Here is a 19,481-nt window from a genome sequence, read left to right as displayed (position 1 = left end):
CGGCACTATAGTCTCTCTGGAGGCTGAGTCACACGACTTGCAATCTGGTCTCTGCTTTTCTGCCTGCCAACCCACTGACTCACTCGACTCACTGAGTGGACTGGATTCTCCACTCGACTCACCAGCATAGCCGCAGCAGTTATATCAGTGGTTAATTGGCTAACTGGTTAGAGCTGTTGGTCAAACACCCACAGCTGCCGGCCATCCACTACCTGAGTCAGCACCCCTCCATGTGAGGCCGAGAACCTGGAAACTGCTCTCTGGGACTCTGTTCCCACAGGGTGGTACAATATTTAGTAAGAATGCTCAGACATGAAAATACATAAGTGGTTTATTTATTATGTGATCAATTATTTGTTTTTAGAGGTGTTTTAGCATTTTTATTTGGAAGGCCAGGGAATATAGTGCTAAACATCAGTGCAGGAAACATTCAGGATTTAAAAAAATTTTTTTCCCCAATTACTTTATCCTCCCAATTTTCTTTATAGCTTTTTAAAAAATCATTCAAGACTTTTATTGGAGATAAGAATTATGAAGAATTTATTTGCACTAGAAAATGGTCACTTGTCATTTATAAGATGAGGAAAATAGTGTAAACCAAGTAGAAGGTGGAGATACCTCCTGTGTACAGGTGCAAAAAAAAATGATGACTGCCATTAAAGGTTGCCTGGAATGGAGCTGTGGGGACAGAGCCCCAGAAAGCAGTTTCCAGGCTCTTGGCCTCACTTAGAAAGGTGCTGGCTCAGGTAGTAAATGATTAGACTGTAGTTAGATTGCCATCAGCTGTGGTTAGTTGGCCATCAGCTGTAACCAGTGAGCCATTGGCCACTAATATAACTGCTGTGGCTACGTTAGTGGAAAATGGGGGCTAGCAAGAAGATGGTGGCTGAGCCCGCAAGCGGCGCAGTGAGGGTTGCAGATAGCGTGGCTCCTGCTTCCTGTGTTACTCCAACCCAGCTGCCATTGAGACTACAGTGGTATGACTCCCCTACCTATGCAGGTGTTCTTTTTTGGCCTCACCATGTCCTGCGTTCTTATGTGGGGAGCGGGAGCTGAGACCCCGCCAGATGCCCTGCACGACAGGAGCTGAGCCAGGAAGCCCACTGTCTGGCATGTGCATATATATAGCTGTAAATATAAAGCAAGCATATCTTTGTGTCAATGTGTGGTGGCTCTGCTCCTTAGAGAAACAGAATGGTTTCTTGATGTTGTTTTCTTACAGGTGCACTGCTGTTAAATCATTAACTATAGCTCCAGATACAGATGTAATGGAGCTAGAGAGATCTCCCTCTGGTCCCAAGTCTGCAGTAAATTGCAGGTAAGGAGTGGACAGGTGTGGGGACAGAGCCCCAGAAAGTAGTTTACAGGCTCTCGGCCTCACGTGGAAAGGTGCTGGCTCGGGTAGTGGATGGCCGTCAGCTGTGGCTGATTGGCCGTGGGCTGTGGCCGGTTAGCCAATTGGCCGCTAGTATAACTGCTGCGGCTACCGAGGAGAGCCGAGGATTGCCGAGGAGAGCGGAAAAGAGTAGAGGAACAGAGTTGAGGAGAGTGGAGGAGAGTCGTCGTCGGTTGGCGGAAAGGCGGACGGCAGGTCATGCGTCCGGTGGGCCCAGCTTCCAGTGAGACCATAGTGGTATGACTCCCCTACCTATGGCTCCGTGGGTGTTCCTTTTTGGCCTCACCATATCCTGCGTTCTTATGCGGGGAGCGGGACCAGAGACCCCGCAGGCCGCCCCGCAGGACAAATGGCGCAGCGAGCAGGGTCTCCCGCCCGACAACAGGTTTAATCATCCCAGGTATGAGAGGACCCTCATGTGGGGATAGTTACGAGGAGCTGAATCCTGTAAAGGCTGCTTCTGTTGGATGCAATGATGACCAATAAAGGTATTCTACTGTGCGTGTTAATATAGGAGGCTACTTTCTTCATTAGCGGAGCTGTCATAACCAGCGCATGGGGAGGAGTGAGGAAGAGAACAGGGAAGCCTCGAATCACTGTTTCTTCTCTCGGGATTTTCTGGGAATAAAAAGGAAAATATTTTTCTGATAGTTTGAGGAAACATTTAATTAGAGGTCATAATGAAAAGTCTTCACAGCAGCACAGTGCTTTCATGTTATGATTTATATTTAACATATTTAATGGTACTGGCTCACAAGCTGTTTGGTGATTAGGGACGAATTTACTGAACATGGTAAGTAAGGAAGGGGAAGGAGGGAGGGAGGGAGAGAGAGAGAGAGAGAGGTGCTGTAGTTAGGCTGCATATAATTACTACAAAATCAAAATTTAGCATATATGGCCCCCACAGAGAGGCAGAAAACGCTGTCAGGGAGCGTTTGCCAGTCTGAGCTGTTGTTTATAGCTCTGTGTGGAATGGCTCAGAGCCAAGTGTGGCCACTGGCAAGCAGTAGGGTGAGTTGATCTGTTCAGTGAAAACTGGTTAATGTAGTGACTGAATTTCTCAAGCGTTTTTCCTTGTTTTTTCCCTTTCACATAGAGAAAACCTCCAAATTCATTGGGTTAAGTTTTTCTAACCTTGAGTCATTTGTGTTTGGTATCGTATCTTCATATTTGGTTTCCTACTTAATTTTTTCATCTTCAGTCGTAGACTTTAAGATACAATGACATATTTCCTTTGATCTTCACCTGATGGGTGTGTCAACTCTGTCCATCACCTTTGCCAATATCTTTCTTTGAAAACACTAGATAATATGTTTGACCTATTAATGTAGGCCTATGGATTATAAAAACAACGGACTGATTTAGTTTGAAAAAAGAGTGTGCTTTGTAAAAAAAAAAAGCAGTAAAACTGTTTTGTTTTGTTTGTTTGTTTGTTTGTTTTGTCTTACATGACACATGGTTGCTTGCCTTTTTCACTTTTCAGTTGACTGTTTTAATATCAAATTAAACTTAAGCCCATATCTATGCAGGGGCTCCCCCAATTTTTTTGATAGATCACCAAGTTGAGTATGGCAGCCAGTACCCTCTCGGTTTGCTCTTAATTTTATTGAGAGCCTCATTGCCAGCAAAAGGCTCTTGTCAAATTCTGATAATGAACTTCATCGCCAGCAATGCTCCTATGTACTTGATCTCTATAGTCAGTAACATGCCTGTGGTTGTTCCATACAGAAAGGTTAGTGGTCCCTCTCCTGCTCAGTTAGATATCCAGTACAGGGATTTACAAGATGCACAGGGTCTTCAACACAGGAGGTGTTGGGGACGTATTTGTGGAATAGTATTTGTGGAATATACAAAAGCCCAAAGATGGACAAGTAAGCAATATTTATGCTGATTGTAAGGTACTTTCTTGACTTGGGAAAAAGAAACACTGCAGAGAAAAGGAGCAGTCTCATTGGAGATGTTTGGAGAAATGAGCAATGAATTTGTTTTTTTAATTAAAGTTTATTGGGGTGACAATTGTAGTAAAGTTACCTAGATTTCAGGTGTACAATTCTGTATTACATAATCCATAAATCCCACTCTGTGTTCACCACCCAGGGTCAGTTCTCTTTCCATTTCCATCACCACATATTTGTTCCCCTTTACCGTTATCTACCACCCCTCTGCCACCTTACTCTCTGGTAACCACTAAACTACTGTCTGTGTCTATGAGTTTTTGTTTCTCGAAATGAGCAATAAATTTAACAGGCATCTTTGGAACTCTGCAAAAGCTGGTAAGTCCCAAGTTTCTACCATGGCTCTACATAAGAGCACTAGTTAATTATTTCTCATAAAAGGAACTTAGGGACTGACTTTCTTTAAAGTATGAAATTTGGTGAGTGTGAGAGATCATGCGATTTTATTTCCCCCATCAGGGCTTTGTCAACATATAAAGAGAACCTAAGAGCAACTTTATTACACTTAAAAAAAAAATTTGAAACTCTGTAAGCCTATTGTTTGCTACTGACCTGCTACATTTTAAAAATTGCTTTGGAATTTTTATGAACTATGCCTGTGAAGTTCATAAAAAACAAACATAGTTTGCTTTATATATGAAAGAGAAATATAAAATGTTCAACATAACCAATTTTATTAAGAACAGGGAGCATAAAGCTTAATTTAAGAATAAGTCTGTATAGTAATATTTATGTATTTTTGTACCTGCATGTGTGTATTAGAATTGGCATAAGTTACCAGTCCTGGAAAGATAAGTGCACAGTGGTTATAGAAAGAGTGAAGTAGTAAGGGGGTGGAAGGGAAGGGAAGGAGAAAAGTAAAGTAAAATTAATATTTCATGAGGAGGCTCCCCCAGTGTGTCAGGCACTGTACTAGGCAATTTCACACATAATTTCATTTAATCCTCTCAGTATCCTTGCAATGTACACAGTTTAAAAATTCCAATAATATTAATTTAAAAATATGTCAGGTACTTGTTTTAAGAGAGAGGAGAGGGAGATAGAGAGATAGAAGAGGAGGAGAAGGAGGAGGAAGGAGGGAGGAGGGAAAACGGAAAAAGAAAGAGGGAGGGGAGGAGAAGGGAGAAGAGGGTGACAAAGCCTGCGACATTTGAAAATGTTTGAAATTTTGGGATCCTGCATTATTTATATCATTATTCTGAGCCCCCCCCCGCCCCCCCCAACTAAATACAGTTGTTAAACTAACTGGATATTTGTGGATATAATACGGATAAGAACAAAGAGACTTGTTTCATAGTCAGGAGCAAAAGGATTAGGCCCAGTTCACAGGTCTTCAGCAGCTCTTATTGGCCCTGCAGAGGCTTTCTTCTAAAGAGGTTACCCCACTTCCATGGGGATCTATTTTTTTAAATTCCTATTCTGATTCCAGAAGATTGTCATTTTGAACAATTCTTGCTTGCTAAAGGCAACAAATTTAATGGTGATGGTATGGGGACAGAGCCCCAGAAAGTAGTTTACAGGCTCTCGGCCTCACCTGGAAGGGTGCTGGCTCGGGTGGTTGAATGGCCGTCGGCTGTGGCTGATTGGCCTTCGGCTGTGGCCGGTTAGCCGATTGGCCGCTGGTATAACTGCTGCGGCTACGAGGATTGCCGAGGAGCCGAGCAGAGCCGAAGAGAGCGGAAGAGGAGGGCCGAGGAGTGTGGAAGAGGAGAGCTGAGAGAGAGGAACAGAGGAGAGAGTGGAGAAGAGTCATCGGTCGGTCGGTTGGCGGAAAAGCGGACGGCAGGTCGGCGTCCGGTGGGCCCATCCTCCAGTGAGACCGTGGTGGTATGGCTCCCCTACCTATGGCTCCGTGGGTGTTCCTTTTCGGCCTCACCATATCCTGCGTTCTTGTGTGGGGAGCGGGAGCAGAGACCCCGCAGGCCGCCCCGCCTGAAAGATGGTGCAGCGAGAAGACCTCCGCGCATGACAAATGGCGCAGCGAGCAGGGTCTCCCGCCCGACAAATGGCGCAGTGAGCAGGGTATGGTACCGGCCGAAACTCACCGAAGGATGGTGGAGCAGTTTATGCGTACAAAAGTTCAGCTTCGGGAGGCCCACGAGGAGCTACGCCGGGAGCGGGAGGCACGATCTGCCTGGGAGACTCGAGCCTCCAGATGGCACACCTCCCTCTTGGCCATGGACGGCATTGCCTTCATTTTGGTGATCTGCTGCGGCCTTAAGCTCCGAGGGTGGTGGACATCTTACACCGAGGCCTCCACCCACTCAGACACGTGGCACAGTGAGCAAGATTCCGACCTGGTAGGAATGGCGTTTGACTCTGGGCAGGAGGATGTATGGCCCCCACACAGTATATGGTGTTCGGTGGCCACTGTTCTCAGGAGTTGGACCCCCAAGGAGGGGTGGGAGGACATGGACGGCTCTCCGGCCAGTGTGGAGAGGGCCCTGCAGGCTCTGGCTGAGCGGTTGCCGGAGGAGGACAAGGCTACAGCCAGCCACGTGGGCTGGATGTTCCTCAAGGCCTTGAGTCTCAACACGGAAAATGGGCTTAATGAAGTGGCCCGGGTGCCGAACCAGGTGTCCCGGTTGGAAGCGCTGGAAGCCCGGGTCTGCCTGTTAGAACAGGGGCCCCAAGGTGGAGACTCTGAGGCAGAGGCAGAGGAAGCAAGTGGAGACAATGTAGCTCCCAACCCCCTAGCCCGGCCAATCTTTAAGCAAAGGGTTAAACTTGAGCAACCTTTGGGCCCTGGGGGCATTGCTGCCGGCAACCCAGCTGTGACTGAGTTCACAACCTACACCCCATACACTCCCACTGAGTTGCAGGAGCTAGGGAGGCAGTACAGACAGCGCCCTGGAGAGCCAGTCTCAGCTTGGCTATTACGTTTATGGGATGAGGGAGCAGACAGCATTTTCTGCTCCCCTGGCGAGATGGAAAAGGTAGCCTTCGTGACAGTGCATCTGTCCCTGCGACAAAGGTTACAAAACTGCCATAGATTGGCCAACAACCAGGGCAACCATTCTCTAATGCAGTGGCTCACTGCGCACAGTATGGGAACAGGCTGGCGAGCTGCCAGACACTGTGAGTCAATGGCAGTCATATACAGAACTTACGCAAATAATCTGTGAAATGGGTATGAGACATGCTATTTTTAACCTCAACATGCAGGGCCCAGATGATGAACTTTTTACTGCCAGCATGAGAGATCTGGTTTTGGATACTGCTCCTGCAAGTGCTTTTGGATCCTTGGTTGCTATTCTTACACCGTATGTAGGGCGACGGATCCATGAAGTTACAACTGCCATGGCCACCCTAGGGGATGTTGAAAGCCGGAGGCAAAGGAAGTTAAGACAGGAGGTCCGCACAGTTAAAACCTGGAAGCCCAAACCAAAGGTAAAGGGGCGAGGTCGCGGGCCTCAGAGAGTAACACGTGCACAGATGTGGCGTGATCTCGTGGCAGCAGGGGTCGATAGGAAGAAAACAGACCGACAACCCAATGCACTCCTGCTTGAACTTTGGAAACAGTTGCGTCTGGAACAACAATTCCAGAGAAACATAAAGGAGGAGTCTGGGAAAGCGCGACCCGTGTCCCTCCAGGACTTCATGCAGCCGCTTGAGGCTGACCCCTTGCAGCTTGATTAGGGGTGGGGCCAAGGTACCCGGTCAGAGGGGACGAGCAGGGACCGGAGGCCCCACGTGGAACTGTCCATACATTGGTCCCCTTCGAATGTACAGAGGGTTTTGGCTCTAGTTGACACTGGCGCCGACTGCAGTCTCGTTTATGGGAACCCAGAACTGTTCCCTGGACCAGCAGTCTGCATTGATGGCTACGGGGGAAAAACTGTGACTGTGAAAGCCGTTTCCTTACCACTGGGTATAGGAAGGCTTCCTCCTCGTACCTACAAGGTTTATGTCTCCCCCGTTCCGGAATATATTCTAGGGGTGGACGTGCTACATGGCCTCAGCTTACAGACGTCGGTAGGAGAGTTCTGTCTCCGGATCCGGGTGGTGAAAGCGGTGACACGCGGGCATGCTCACCACCCTCCTCAAGTGTTGCCATAGCCCTGGCGCGTGGTTACTGTGTGACAGTACCACCTGCCAGGAGTACAGGAGGAGATTGGTCGTACAATATTGGAATTGGAAAAGGCACATATTGTGAGGCCAACGCACAGTCCCTTTAACTCCCCAGTATGGCCTGTCAAGAAGGCAGATGGGACCTAGGGCAGAAAAAGGAGGTGACCTTAATGCATGTCACAGGTCACTCCCCCTTAGTGTCCCCAGGTAATGATGAAACAGACGCCCTAGCACGGGTACGATGGTTAGAACTGGCTCCTGCCACTGATGTGGCCCATTGGCTGCATAGGAAATTGCAGCACGCTGGAAGCCGAACCATGTGGCAGGTGAGCAGACGCTGGGGACTGCCTTTGAAATGGCAGGAGATAGCAGATGCCTGCTGTAACTGTGCCGTCTGTGCCCAGGACAGCCCCCAAAGGCGGAGGCTCCCCTGAGAGACATAGCAGATTACGCGAGGGAGAGTGCCCCTCACTAGCTGGCAAGTGGATTACATTGGACCCCTGCCTAAGGCCCGCAATGCGATATATGCATTTACAGCAGTGGACACTGCTACGGGGTTGATGTTTGCTTGGCCCTGTCCGGCTGCCGATCAGCGGCATACAGTGGTCGCCCTTACACGGCTGTGCGCCCTCTATGGGCGCCCCCAAGTCATTGAAAGTGACAGGGGTACCCATTTTATGGGGCAAAAAGTGCAGCGCTGGGCTGCCAGGATGGACGTGCAATGGTTGTTTCACACCCCGTACAGTCCACAAGCAGCTGGCATGATTGAACGCTATAATGGCCTTTTGAAGCAAGGTCTCTGGGTGTCAAAACACCCTCCCACGATGCGTGACTGGGCCTCTCGTCTATGGGACGTCTTGAGAGTCCTGAATGAGAGACCACGGAAGGGAGGGCCCGCACCAGTAGAAGCTCTGCTACATCAAACGGCCGCTCCCATTCAATTACAAGTTACCACCAGTGAGACTCTGTTAAAGCCAGGCTACGGCAGAAATGGAAACATTTTGCTGCCAGCACCCACATGCTTGAAAGCAGGGGAACAGCAGCAATGGACTTGGCCCTGGTAGGTCAAAAGCCCCCACTGTCGGTGGTTGGGTCTGATGGCCCCATGGGGGGCCGGTTTGACTCATGATTTGCAAGTGACGCCAGGGGTGGTGGCTGAGTGGCCACCGCAAGTGACTGTAGTATACAGAGGTCCCGATACCGGGATGATTTTGCGAGGAAACTATGTGCTCTCACTATGGCCTATTATGGGGTCCCCTGTTCTGTTACATGTTGAAACTATGCAAGGGACCCCAAGTACTGCCATAAAGGTCTGGTACCACAAACCGGGAAAGGTGCCAGTGGCAGCGACCCTCCTTTCCCAGGACAAAAAGCTAGCATGTATCCTCCCAGATGGGAGGGATTTGCCATTGTTGGTTCCTAAGACTACCGTTTCTTTTCGTCCGTAGGTGTCAGTAGGCTAATATGGCACAGGGACCCTCGCAGAAGACGCTTGTCACGTAGATTGTGAGGCGAGACCCTGTAGGGGTGGAGTGTGGGGACAGAGCCCCAAAAAGTAGTTTACAGGCTCTCGGCCTCACCTGGAAGGGTGCTGGCTCGGGTGGTGAATGGCCGTCGGCTGTGGCTGATTGGCCTTCGGCTGTGGCCGGTTAGCCGATTGGCCGCTGGTATAACTGCTGCGGCTACGAGGATTGCCGAGGAGCCGAGCAGAGCCGAAGAGAGCGGAAGAGGAGGGCCGAGGAGAGTGGAAGAGGAGAGCTGAGAGAGAGGAACAGAGGCGAGAGTGGAGAAGAGTCATCGGTCGGTCGGTTGGCGGAAAAGCGGACGGCAGGTCGGCGTCCGGTGGGCCCAGCCTCCAGTGAGACCGTGGTGGTATGGCTCCCCTACCTATGGCTCCGTGGGTGTTCCTTTTCGGCCTCACCATATCCTGCGTTCTTGTGTGGGGAGCGGGAGCAGAGACCCCGCAGGCCACCCCGCCTGAAAGATGGTGCAGCGAGAAGGCCTCCGTGCACGACAAATGGCGCAGCTAGCAGGGTCTCCCGCCCGACAAATGGCGCAACGAGCAGGGTCTCCCGCACGACAGATGGGAAGTGGGATGCTCCTTATTCTTGTCACCTACAACTGTATTTTTCAGCTAATGGTGTACAAATCCACAGTCACTTTTTCCACATTCTAGTGTGATTCAGAAAAAACAAAATTTTCTCGCATTCTTTTGGAAGTAATACATCTGAATTTGGAATTTCTGTGTAAGTCCTTTTGATGTAGGGATATTTCTCTGATAGTCCCCAAATGATTTAGGGGGATTTTGAGTGATTGAGTGCTGGGATCGGGATTGTGTCTCGTGAGGCTGAAGAATGGAAACAGGGACCCGAGAGGCAAAGAGTTTTAGAAAGAGAATAGTTTATTGAAAGCAGATGAGATCTCCCGATTGGGAGAGGGTCCTGAATAGGGATGCCCAGTGTGGGGCAAAAGCTCCTATTCTTATATCTTCTCTTGCCCGATTGAAGAAGGGAACTGTTTGAAGGAGGTAGGGTTTCCAGGCAGCAGTTCCCGCCTGTTCTCAGGAATTTTTTTTGCTTTCCCGTTCCCGAATCCTGAGAAAAGTTGGTTGGGAAATGGGAAAAATCGGCTCCTTGAACCCAGGTGGTTGGTAGTATCGGCTGTCACTTTGTGGAAATGATTCCTCATGGAGAACAGAAAGCAGTTTATATCTCGGGATTTGGGAACGGGAAAGCGGAAAAAAAAAAAAAATTCCCGAGAATGGCGCCCTATAATGAAATTTGTCTACCAGGTTTGTTCTGCTTGCCCATCCTGAAGGAATTAGCAAAGTAACCCACTCTTATGTATCAGATCTACTCTGTTTGTCAGGCCAAAAGGAATTTTATGATTAACCTCAAGCCACTGTTGCATTTTGTCCTGGAGCGAAGGAGTGACTTCAAAACCTGAAGTCTCAGAATATGTCTGTCTTTTGTTTATTCCACCAGGGACCTCCCTGTCTACCTGGCAACACATTAACCTGTCTCACTTTCTTAGTGGGAAAATATAAAATCCAAGTTGAAATGATAAAATATTAAATTCAGTGTTGTCAGGTGGAGCCTAATTTCAATTCATATGTTATAATTTATAATTCTGGGTCCTAGGAACTAAAGTTCCCTTAGACCACCCCTTTAATCCAGGCCTATCATTTGGATTTCTCTTAGCTCCATTGTCTGTAAACACCATCTGGTGCTAGACGGTGAGACTGAGCTACATTGCTAATGACCTACATGCTTTTGGATACACAGGAACCAGGGGCAGTTCTTAGGATCTCATTGGATGAGTGACATCCTTGAGAACAGAACTGATGACTCTCCCTGTGAGGAAAAGGGTTGGGAGGGCAGGGGAGATAAGTATGGGGGGAGAGAGGGAAAGTTTGTTGTGAAGCCTTGCTGTAGGCTTGTCAGAATCTGGGGAAGTGTGTGTTGGGGGGGAGGTGGGGGGAGGAGGTGGGGAGGAGGGCAGGGGTGGGGGGTTGCGGGTGGGGGAGCAAGACAGTGTTCACATAAGAGTAAGATGGTTAAAGAATTTATAATAATTAAGATGATGTTTTTGTGTAAGTGCAGAATACAACCATAAAAACATAATTACTGCAAAATATGCTGCCTTAGACCAAATAGCCACTTGATGACTACAACTGTGCCCATGCCATAAAGAAACCAGTTCTTTCGTGAAGAGGAAAAACATGGATATTATGTTCATTTGCATATCGTGTTAATTGTTTACAGCAAAGCCATTAAGCAAACAATGAATTCTTGTAAGATAGGGCTGAATCAAGTAATGCAGAGTAAGGCAGTTTGTGAGATGAGAGGATGATTCTGGGAAACAGGGTCAAGCCAAGAGCTCTCTGAACTCTCTATTGGGCACCTGCAGTCACAGTTCTAGAAGAATACAGACCAGTTTGAATGAGAGATTATATCTGAATTTGTGACTTTTCTTTTTCCAAATTCTACTCTGTCAAGGATGGTTTGCCTGGATATATAAGAGAAGTGCTATGAAGGGGAACAAGTACTGTTCCAAGTGAGCTGCTATAAAGCGTCCTTGTTTGACTTAGGGATTTGGTGATACTGCCTGAAAATAAATTGCAGTGAATCCAAGTTTTCTGTATTCTGTTAACTTTACTGCAGTCTGTTGCCAGTGGGGCAGCATGGGCCCCACAGTGGCAAGGAGTCAATATTCAGTTAGAAACACCTGTCCAAGAAGTCATGGGACTATTTTTGATTAGTCTTCCCAATTCTGGACATAATGGAGCAGAATCAGGTAAGCATATGAATGACATCTATTTAAATACATGCAGAGTTTTGCATTGTCCTGGACAATAATTTTTCCCACATTTCCTGGAGGAACTACTGGAATTACAAATAACAATTTGCATCTCGCCCTCGGTAATGAGTCATTGGATGGAATTTCATTTGGTAGATTTAAAGAGAGTTAGTGTTGATCCATGAAGCCAGATGATTTAAGAAATTGAAGCAGTAACAAGTAAATTGCTTTTGTCTTGTACTGCAAAATGCTTTCTAGGCGGTTTTGGTTTTTCTTTTTAAAATGGATTTATAATACCATTTCTCTCCACCTCAAGGCTCAAGTAAACCTCTTTGCTCTGTTGAATCCTAAATGGCTCCTCATTTCCAAAAAACAGATTGTCCAATAGAGTTTTAACATCTCATTTTAGACTGTGGGAGCTAGAATTTTTAATTCTATAGGAAACACAAATGAATATACATTTCCTTTTAGAGGCTTTATTTCTTTTGTTGTTTTTGGTTTATATACCACATATCAGTGAAATCACATGGTGAAAAAACAACTGTACAACCAAATTCAAATTCTTTAGTCTTATAATTGGGACTTGCCATTCACCAACCCATATTCACTTGCCTTTATTTATTTGTTCATGTGGTAAACAATCAGAAGGGCATAGGATGTGCCATATAATGTGCTACGTAGCTGCTGGAAGTGCTACAGCGAAGAGTAAGCCCAGCTGCTTCCTTCACGCAACTCACCAGCCACTGGGCAGGACAGACATGCAAGTGGACACTTATTGTAAAATATATCGAATCTGTGTGCAAAATGTTGTGTGTGGCGGGTGGGGAGCTCTGCTTTTCACAGCAAACAAGGGAACCTGAGGGAGGCTGGAAAGGACAATGTCTAAGCCTGGGAGTTGGAGAGACGAGTGCCTCCAAAATGGCCTTTTCTTTCTTCATAAATTGTCTTTGCACCCTTCTCATTGTGGACACATGACCCCTCCCCCAGCTACCTCAGAGTATTGTGTTGCTTGGACCCTTGAGAGTCAGTGATGGTTAGGGACAACGTGCAAGCCATATATGATGAAGCTCTCTGCATTAACTGTTTCAGTGTCACAGAAACAACACAGAAGTGCAACCAACTTGGTCTTGAGCTCATTGAGGGCAGAAACTGTGAGACTCACCAGTCCCAGAGGCCAGCACTAAGTGTTGCAAATAGCTGATGCTCAATAATTGTCAAGCCTGGGGGAGAGGGTAGAGGAGTACCATGGGAGTCTGGGGGAGGGGACAGGTAATCCCACATAAAGGACTCTGGAACCATGCTGAAGAATGTGTAGAGATTAATAAATTCAGGACAGGTCATGGCCCTTGCTACCAGAATATGTGAGGCATTGAAACCAGAGAGTGAAATGAATACAGCAGCTTTCTTATCAGTCTGGTTTTCTAAACCACAGGGGCCACTTGGTGAGCCTGGAGTTTGGTGCCCACCAGGAGACACATAAGTGTACTAGAATTAAATTCATATGGCTGCAATTCGATGAGGACTTCCAGGAAGATGCTGAGATGAGGAGTAATCATTGGGTATTGTTGAAGCGAGCAGCTCTCATTACTTGGTTGCTGTCAGAGACCGGGCTGGGGGCTCTGCAGACTGTGTTTGATGTAATTGGTGCTCATCCTCCTCCTGTTACACTGTTCATCTGTGCATCTTTACATCTCATGTGTTTTCCACCATGGTGGCCTTTGTAAGACATAAGGTGAACAAACCGCTTATTAAGGTAAGACAATGGAGGCCCAATTTTAAAAAGGTTGAGACATACTCGAAAGTGTCAGCGCATCCCGGGTATCATTAAGAGGGTACGGAATTCACAGCCTGGTATTTTCCAAAGGCCACACTAACCTTTTCAAGCATGGAGCAGGCTAAAAGGAATGGATTTCCTCGCCATTTGATGAGAGAAGAAATCTTTTAAATGCTTATTTTTATTTGCTCACTGAAAATCATCTCTGTGGAGCTCAACCCAGGCAAATGAATCCTGAACATTTTAGCAACGCACTTAAAATACCATTAGAAAGCACTTGGGCTATTAAAAGCTGAAAACAAAGGACTAGGAGCCCTCTGGTGCTAATAAGACCTAGAGAGAGCAAGAGCCATCTATGCCCTCATGTTTGCCAAAAATGTCTTTGAATTTAAACTCTTTATTGTTAAGGAGGGAAGCTTAAGTTTTGCCAAACGTTTTTTTCCCCCATTAAGTACACCCACTTTTCCATGTAATTGGCTCAACATTGCTATTTGCATAATTGTCATATTTTTCTGCTTCCCAAGAGGTCTGTTAAGCTTAAAGGTGAACTACAAAGATTTGACAAAGTGCCCACTTATGTGTGATGTGCAATTCTCAAATCATGGAGAAAATTACATCTTTTCCACTGAGTTTATCTTACATTTCGAAACCAACTATTCAAAACTTATGGCCCCCTAAGCAAGGTTTAACCTGCTTTCCTTTAATGTGACCAAAGAGCAATTTCCTGAACCTTGGGTCTTCAAATAAGTTTGTTGCCATAGGCCCTAAACCAAAGGCATTTTTCTTTAAGCACTAAGATATTTAAGTTGGAATCAAGGATTTAATCATGGCTGGGCCATATGTTAACTTTGAGGTCTCAGACAAATCCTTTCACTACTCTGTGTCAGTTGAACTGTAAAATGGGGATATATTTAATTCACAGGTTTGGGGTGCTCCTTTGTAAGGAAGTATGTTGCCCAGGTCTTAGTACAGGATAGGTGTTCTAATAAAAATGTGATATTGCCTGTTTCCTTCTCTTTTGTAGCAAGTGGATGGTTCTGCCTCTGCCATCTTTTTTGGGGAGCGGTGGTGGGGAAGTAGACAGACTGTTGTGTGATCTTGGGCAGGTTACTTAGCATGGGAGCCTTGGGTTCTTTAATTGCCAAATGGGGATAGATAATAGAAATATATACCTCTAAGTTTGGATTGTGAGGATTAAATGACAGTGCATATAAAAGCATGCAAATGCTCAATGAATGTTTTCTATAGTTGTTATGTCCTTAATAGCAGTCATTATCAGTCTTGAGTTACTGAAGATAGTGATCTGAAAACTCTTGTTCCTTCCAGATTTGCTGGGTTTTGTTCTATCACTTTTGATATTCTGGGAGGGTAGACTGTGCAAATTCTCTTCCTGTGAATTCCCCTGGAAACTCCTTGAGACTTCCTTCCTGAATGGGGACTAGATTCTTGCAAGTTTCCTGATTGCTGTGTGCTTCTGATTGAAGCCCCAGGGCATCAGATTGCAGTGGGGAATGGAGGCAGGTATTCTGTGTGTGATAGTGATCAGATCAGGAAGAAACTGGACACCAGGCATCCGGCATCTGACAGCTTGTCACATGGGTCACTTTTGTGCCCTAGTTTCCCCTTGACAAGGTTAGCCACTCATGGCAGTGGTTCCATGGGCAGAATTTTAGCTGAGCAGTAAACCCTGACAGAGAAGGAGAAATATAGGCTGGCAGGAAAGCTGGTGTTGCCCTAAAGTCACAGGCTTGGACTTCTATTCATGTAAATGAATCTCTCATCAATTGTTTTTGTACTAGGACCAATGCAACTTAAACTGATCAGAATAAAACGAGTTGGGAAGTATCTAAATTTCCAATAACAAGTAGTTAAATTTTATCGTAAATCTACTTGATGGACTATTATGCAATAATTCTTAATGAAAATTTGATAATTAACATTAGAAAAAGCTTATAATGTTGGCCTAAAAATGACAAAATATATACAGTGTAACTAGGAACTTAAATCAACAACAATAGGCAAATCTATAGAGACAGAAATTCGATTGGTGGTTGCCTAGGAATGGGAAATGATGGCTAAGGGGTGTGGGTTTCTTTTGGTAATGATGAAAATGTTCTAAAATTGATTGTGGTGAGGGTTGCACATATTTGTGAATATACTAAAGAATATTGAATGGTACACTTTAAATGGGTGTGTTGTATGTTATATGAATTATGTCTCAATAAAGCTGTTACCGAAACAACAAACCTTATACATAGAAAAGTAGAATGGAAAGAAATTTGCCAGGAAGCTAACAGTGGATATAATTTGGTGGTGAATTTTAACTATGTTTTTCTTTTTTTCTGTATTTCCTATATTTTCAATAGCACATATGCACTTTAATATTTTATTATGAAATGTATTTAAAAGGCAAAAAAACTGAATTAATATAAACTTTTCAGCTTACAGAATTTAAAATGTAAATGATAAATTTTACTGTATATAAATTATACCTTAATAAAAATAAAATTTAAAAATTCACAAAATGTAAATGATAAAATATAAATGATAAAAATTAATTTTACCCAAAATAAAAATTTAGTATAAAGTATATGGCCCTATGTAGTCTGGATTAAATATCAATACTTAACCTTTTCATTAATATTTTAGCTTTTAATAAAAATTTCAAACATAACGATAGGTACAAAATACAAGACACAAATGTCAGAAAGTAATAAATATTATAATCTTAATAAATTTTTCTCAAAATTGATGTCCATCAAATTTAGAGCTTTTGAAAGCTTAATGTAAAATAAAAGTTCTCTTTGTAATTGTGGGGGAGGAAAATGTTTTTCGTTTGCCCTCTTAGGCTTTGCAGCTGGGGATGTGCAAATTAGAATGACAAAAGACAGATTAACAGGAGCAAAGACATACAAATTTTATTTGATATTAATATTTTACTTTTTACATAAAGGAGGCCTTCACAGAAAAGATATAAAGACTGAAAGACATGACTGATTTAACCCGGGGGCTTATATGTCATTTTAGCAAAGGGTGATACATTTGTGAAGAAATTACAAGACAAAGGAAAAGGGTTTGGGCTTTGAGGGGTGGAAAAATGTGGGAAGGTAAATATATATGGGGGAACTAATGGAAGATAAAGTTATTTTGGTGAGGTTTATGCAAACCCATCTTGGTGCTGACTTTCTGTCTCTAGTGATAATACTTGTCTCCTCTTCCTAGTATGGGAGAGTGGAGGGAGGACACCCTCACAACAGGAAACTTACGCCTTATTGCTTTTATAGGCAGAAAGGGGAAGGGTAGAGATTTCTTCCGGCGTCTACTGTTTCTCGGTTGCACTTAGCTCAAAGTAATCCTGATGCCAAAGTGGCATATTTTGGGGTGGCATTTTTTTTAAATTAAAGTTTATTGGGGTGACAATTGTTAGTAAAGTTACATAGATTTCAGGTGTACAATTTTTATTACATCATCTATAAATCCCATTGTATGTTCACCACCCAGAGTCAGTTCTCCTTCCATCACCATATATTTGATCCCCATTACCCTCGTCTACCACCCCCCCTTCCTCCTTACCCTCTGGTAACCACTAAACCATTGTTTGTGTCTATGAGTTTTTGTTTCTCATTTGTTTGTCTTGTTCTTTGGTTGGTTTTGGTTTATATACCACATATCAGTGAAATCGCATGGTTCTGTTTTTTCTGTCTGACTTATTTCGCTTAGCATTGTAATCTCAAGATCCATCCATGTTATCCCAAATGGTCCTATTTTCGTCTTTTCTTACCGCCGAATAGTAGTCCATTGTGTATATATATAGGGGTGGCATATTCTTATCCCCTTCGTGATCATAATGCATCCCCATTTACGTGTCTTGATCCTAAATCCATTTTATAAATTGAAGTAGGATTGATACTAGCCTTTATTAAAATGTTCAAATAAGTGATCTTCAAATGATTATACTTAAGTACTGGTGAGATAAAAATAAACTTTTTCAAGTGAATCATTTGATAAAATCTAGTCTTTTCACTGAAGTTTAATTCTGAAGCTCAAAGACTCCCTAACTGTTCCTCCCCTCCCTGTGGTAAGTTATTATCCCTTGTATCCTATTATTTTGTCATCGGCTTACCCATACACAAAACTTTTCATTCTATAATTCCTTCAGTTAAATAACTCAAGTCCTAAAAAACTGCAGAGAGAAGAGAATGTGCAAAGTGATCGTATTTATACAGCACCAGACCCTTTTCAACATTACTGCCATGCTTTTTATACTGAAAGGCAAGGAACAGCTGCCTCGCTCCACTTTGGTGTCCAACTCAGCTGTTTCTTATTCATCCTGTTGCTTTAAGCATCTGTTGACAGGTGGGAAAGCTCACTGTGAAGAGAAGCATTTTTGCCTTGGGTGGCTTCAGCCTACGACAGGCCTGACCCCTTTGTTTGCCCCTGGAACAGAACTCATGCGTTCCTCCAAGTCCTCATTAACTACAGCTGTTGGGGACATTTTAGTAGATGAGAACCGTTTGCGAAGCCTCTCCATTCTGAGAACTGAAGGGCAGTGTCCAGAATGTAGATGGACAAAGTCTGCGTGCTATGGAATGTCTGTAAGTGACTGGTCCTGAGTGGGGGAAGCCAGCATGTTATTAGTCTCAGAAATAGAGCCTTTCACTTGAATCTCCTCTTAAGTTCCTGTTTTCTACCAGAAAACCTGGAAACTGAAAAGCTCTTTGGTTGGAACCCTTCATTTTACAGATTAGGAGACCAATTCCAGGGTTAGTTAATGGTCCTCCTTTTAATAAGGCCAGTTAGTGGCATTTTGTCTGAGTATATAATAACATCACAGTGTTTCACAGTTGTTTTCTGGTCTCTTTTTGTCAGGTTTCTGGAAAACCTCTTTCTCCTCATATTTATGATTTGGGCCTTAATCCAGCGTATTGAAATTATAGATTGGTCACCAGATCTATAGTTAGGTTACAGAGACCTAAAATGAAGAAAAGTTCTGGAAAAATGAAAGTGGTGAGAAAGTTTCTTGATGCTTGTTCTTCTTTGAAATCTTTAAAACAAAGCAACCCCCTAGCGTCCCCCATCTGGTCCCCCACCACCTTCTGTTGTATTCTGCATATGTAACCATTGTCATGCACAGTAGGAGGCGATGACATGCAAATTAGTGGAATTTATGTAGTCACTCCGGGTAAAATGCCCTAGAAATTTCTTCATTGGGTGTAAAAACTTGGGCCTCACTAATGACTTTTCAAGAGTAGTTCTTTACAGAGCCCAAGTCTTCAATCTTGTAATGGGACCTTCAACCCCAGTGACAAGCCCACTTTGAAGGAAGCCTCATAAAGCCAAGGTTCAGGCTCTTCCTAATGGCTTTAGCTAATGGAAAACCTGGAGGGGAGAAGTGAAACCATCCTCAAACTTCCTACAGGTAGAAAGGAGAAAATTTTTAGAAGTCCTGAGAAGTGACGGAATTTAAGAATTTTGGTTTGAAATGCGAGAATTAGCAGGGGATGATGAAAAACACTTGAAAAAAAATGCTTGCTTTTATTGTAGGCAGTGAAAAAAAGGTCTCAACTTGTATGCCTCTGTATCACTCACCTAGCAGAATAAATCAAGAGCAGATCAAAATTTATTTGGAAATGACAGGAATTTGAAGGACAAACGTGGTCATCTGAAGCTTTACCTCTGTGGTCGTTTCCCCTTCCCAGGTCTCATATCCATCCCTAGGGATGCCTATGGGACCCCAGGCTTCCAGAGGCACCTTTACATTTACATTTTTATCATTGCCTCTTTTTCTGAATTTGATGTATTTATGTAAAAGTGCTCTGGAAAATATTTAAAGCATGGTACTAATATAAGAGAATCCATATAGAGTGTGGTATTGATGTAGGAATATTTCTCTGTGACTCCCCAAATGATGTAGGGGAATTTTGAGTGAGTGAGTGCCAGGATCGTGTCTCGTGAGACCGAAGAATGGAAACACAGACCCAGTAGA

General features: G+C 44.4%; 1 protein-coding gene across 3 annotated transcripts in view; it reads left to right on the top strand.

Annotated features, from left to right (window-relative positions):
- The window catches only part of HS6ST2 (heparan sulfate 6-O-sulfotransferase 2), a 382,562-nt gene that overhangs the window by 108,781 nt on the left and 254,300 nt on the right, over positions 1–19,481 (top strand). Inside the window, exon 3 of one of the 3 annotated variants that reach the window (XM_074324366.1) lies at positions 1,223–1,318. The exons of the other annotated variants lie outside the window; for them this stretch is intronic. Within the exon in view, the coding sequence (XP_074180467.1) occupies positions 1,223–1,318 (96 nt within the window). The remainder of the gene's footprint in view (positions 1–1,222; positions 1,319–19,481) is intronic. 3 annotated transcript variants of the gene reach the window in all.

Source organism: Rhinolophus sinicus, chromosome X, assembly GCF_036562045.2.
Source record: "Rhinolophus sinicus isolate RSC01 chromosome X, ASM3656204v1, whole genome shotgun sequence".
NCBI classification, from domain to species: domain Eukaryota; kingdom Metazoa; phylum Chordata; class Mammalia; order Chiroptera; family Rhinolophidae; genus Rhinolophus; species Rhinolophus sinicus.
The sequence above is the reverse complement of the archived record's forward strand: the minus strand, read 5'-3'. Positions and strand labels throughout refer to the sequence as shown.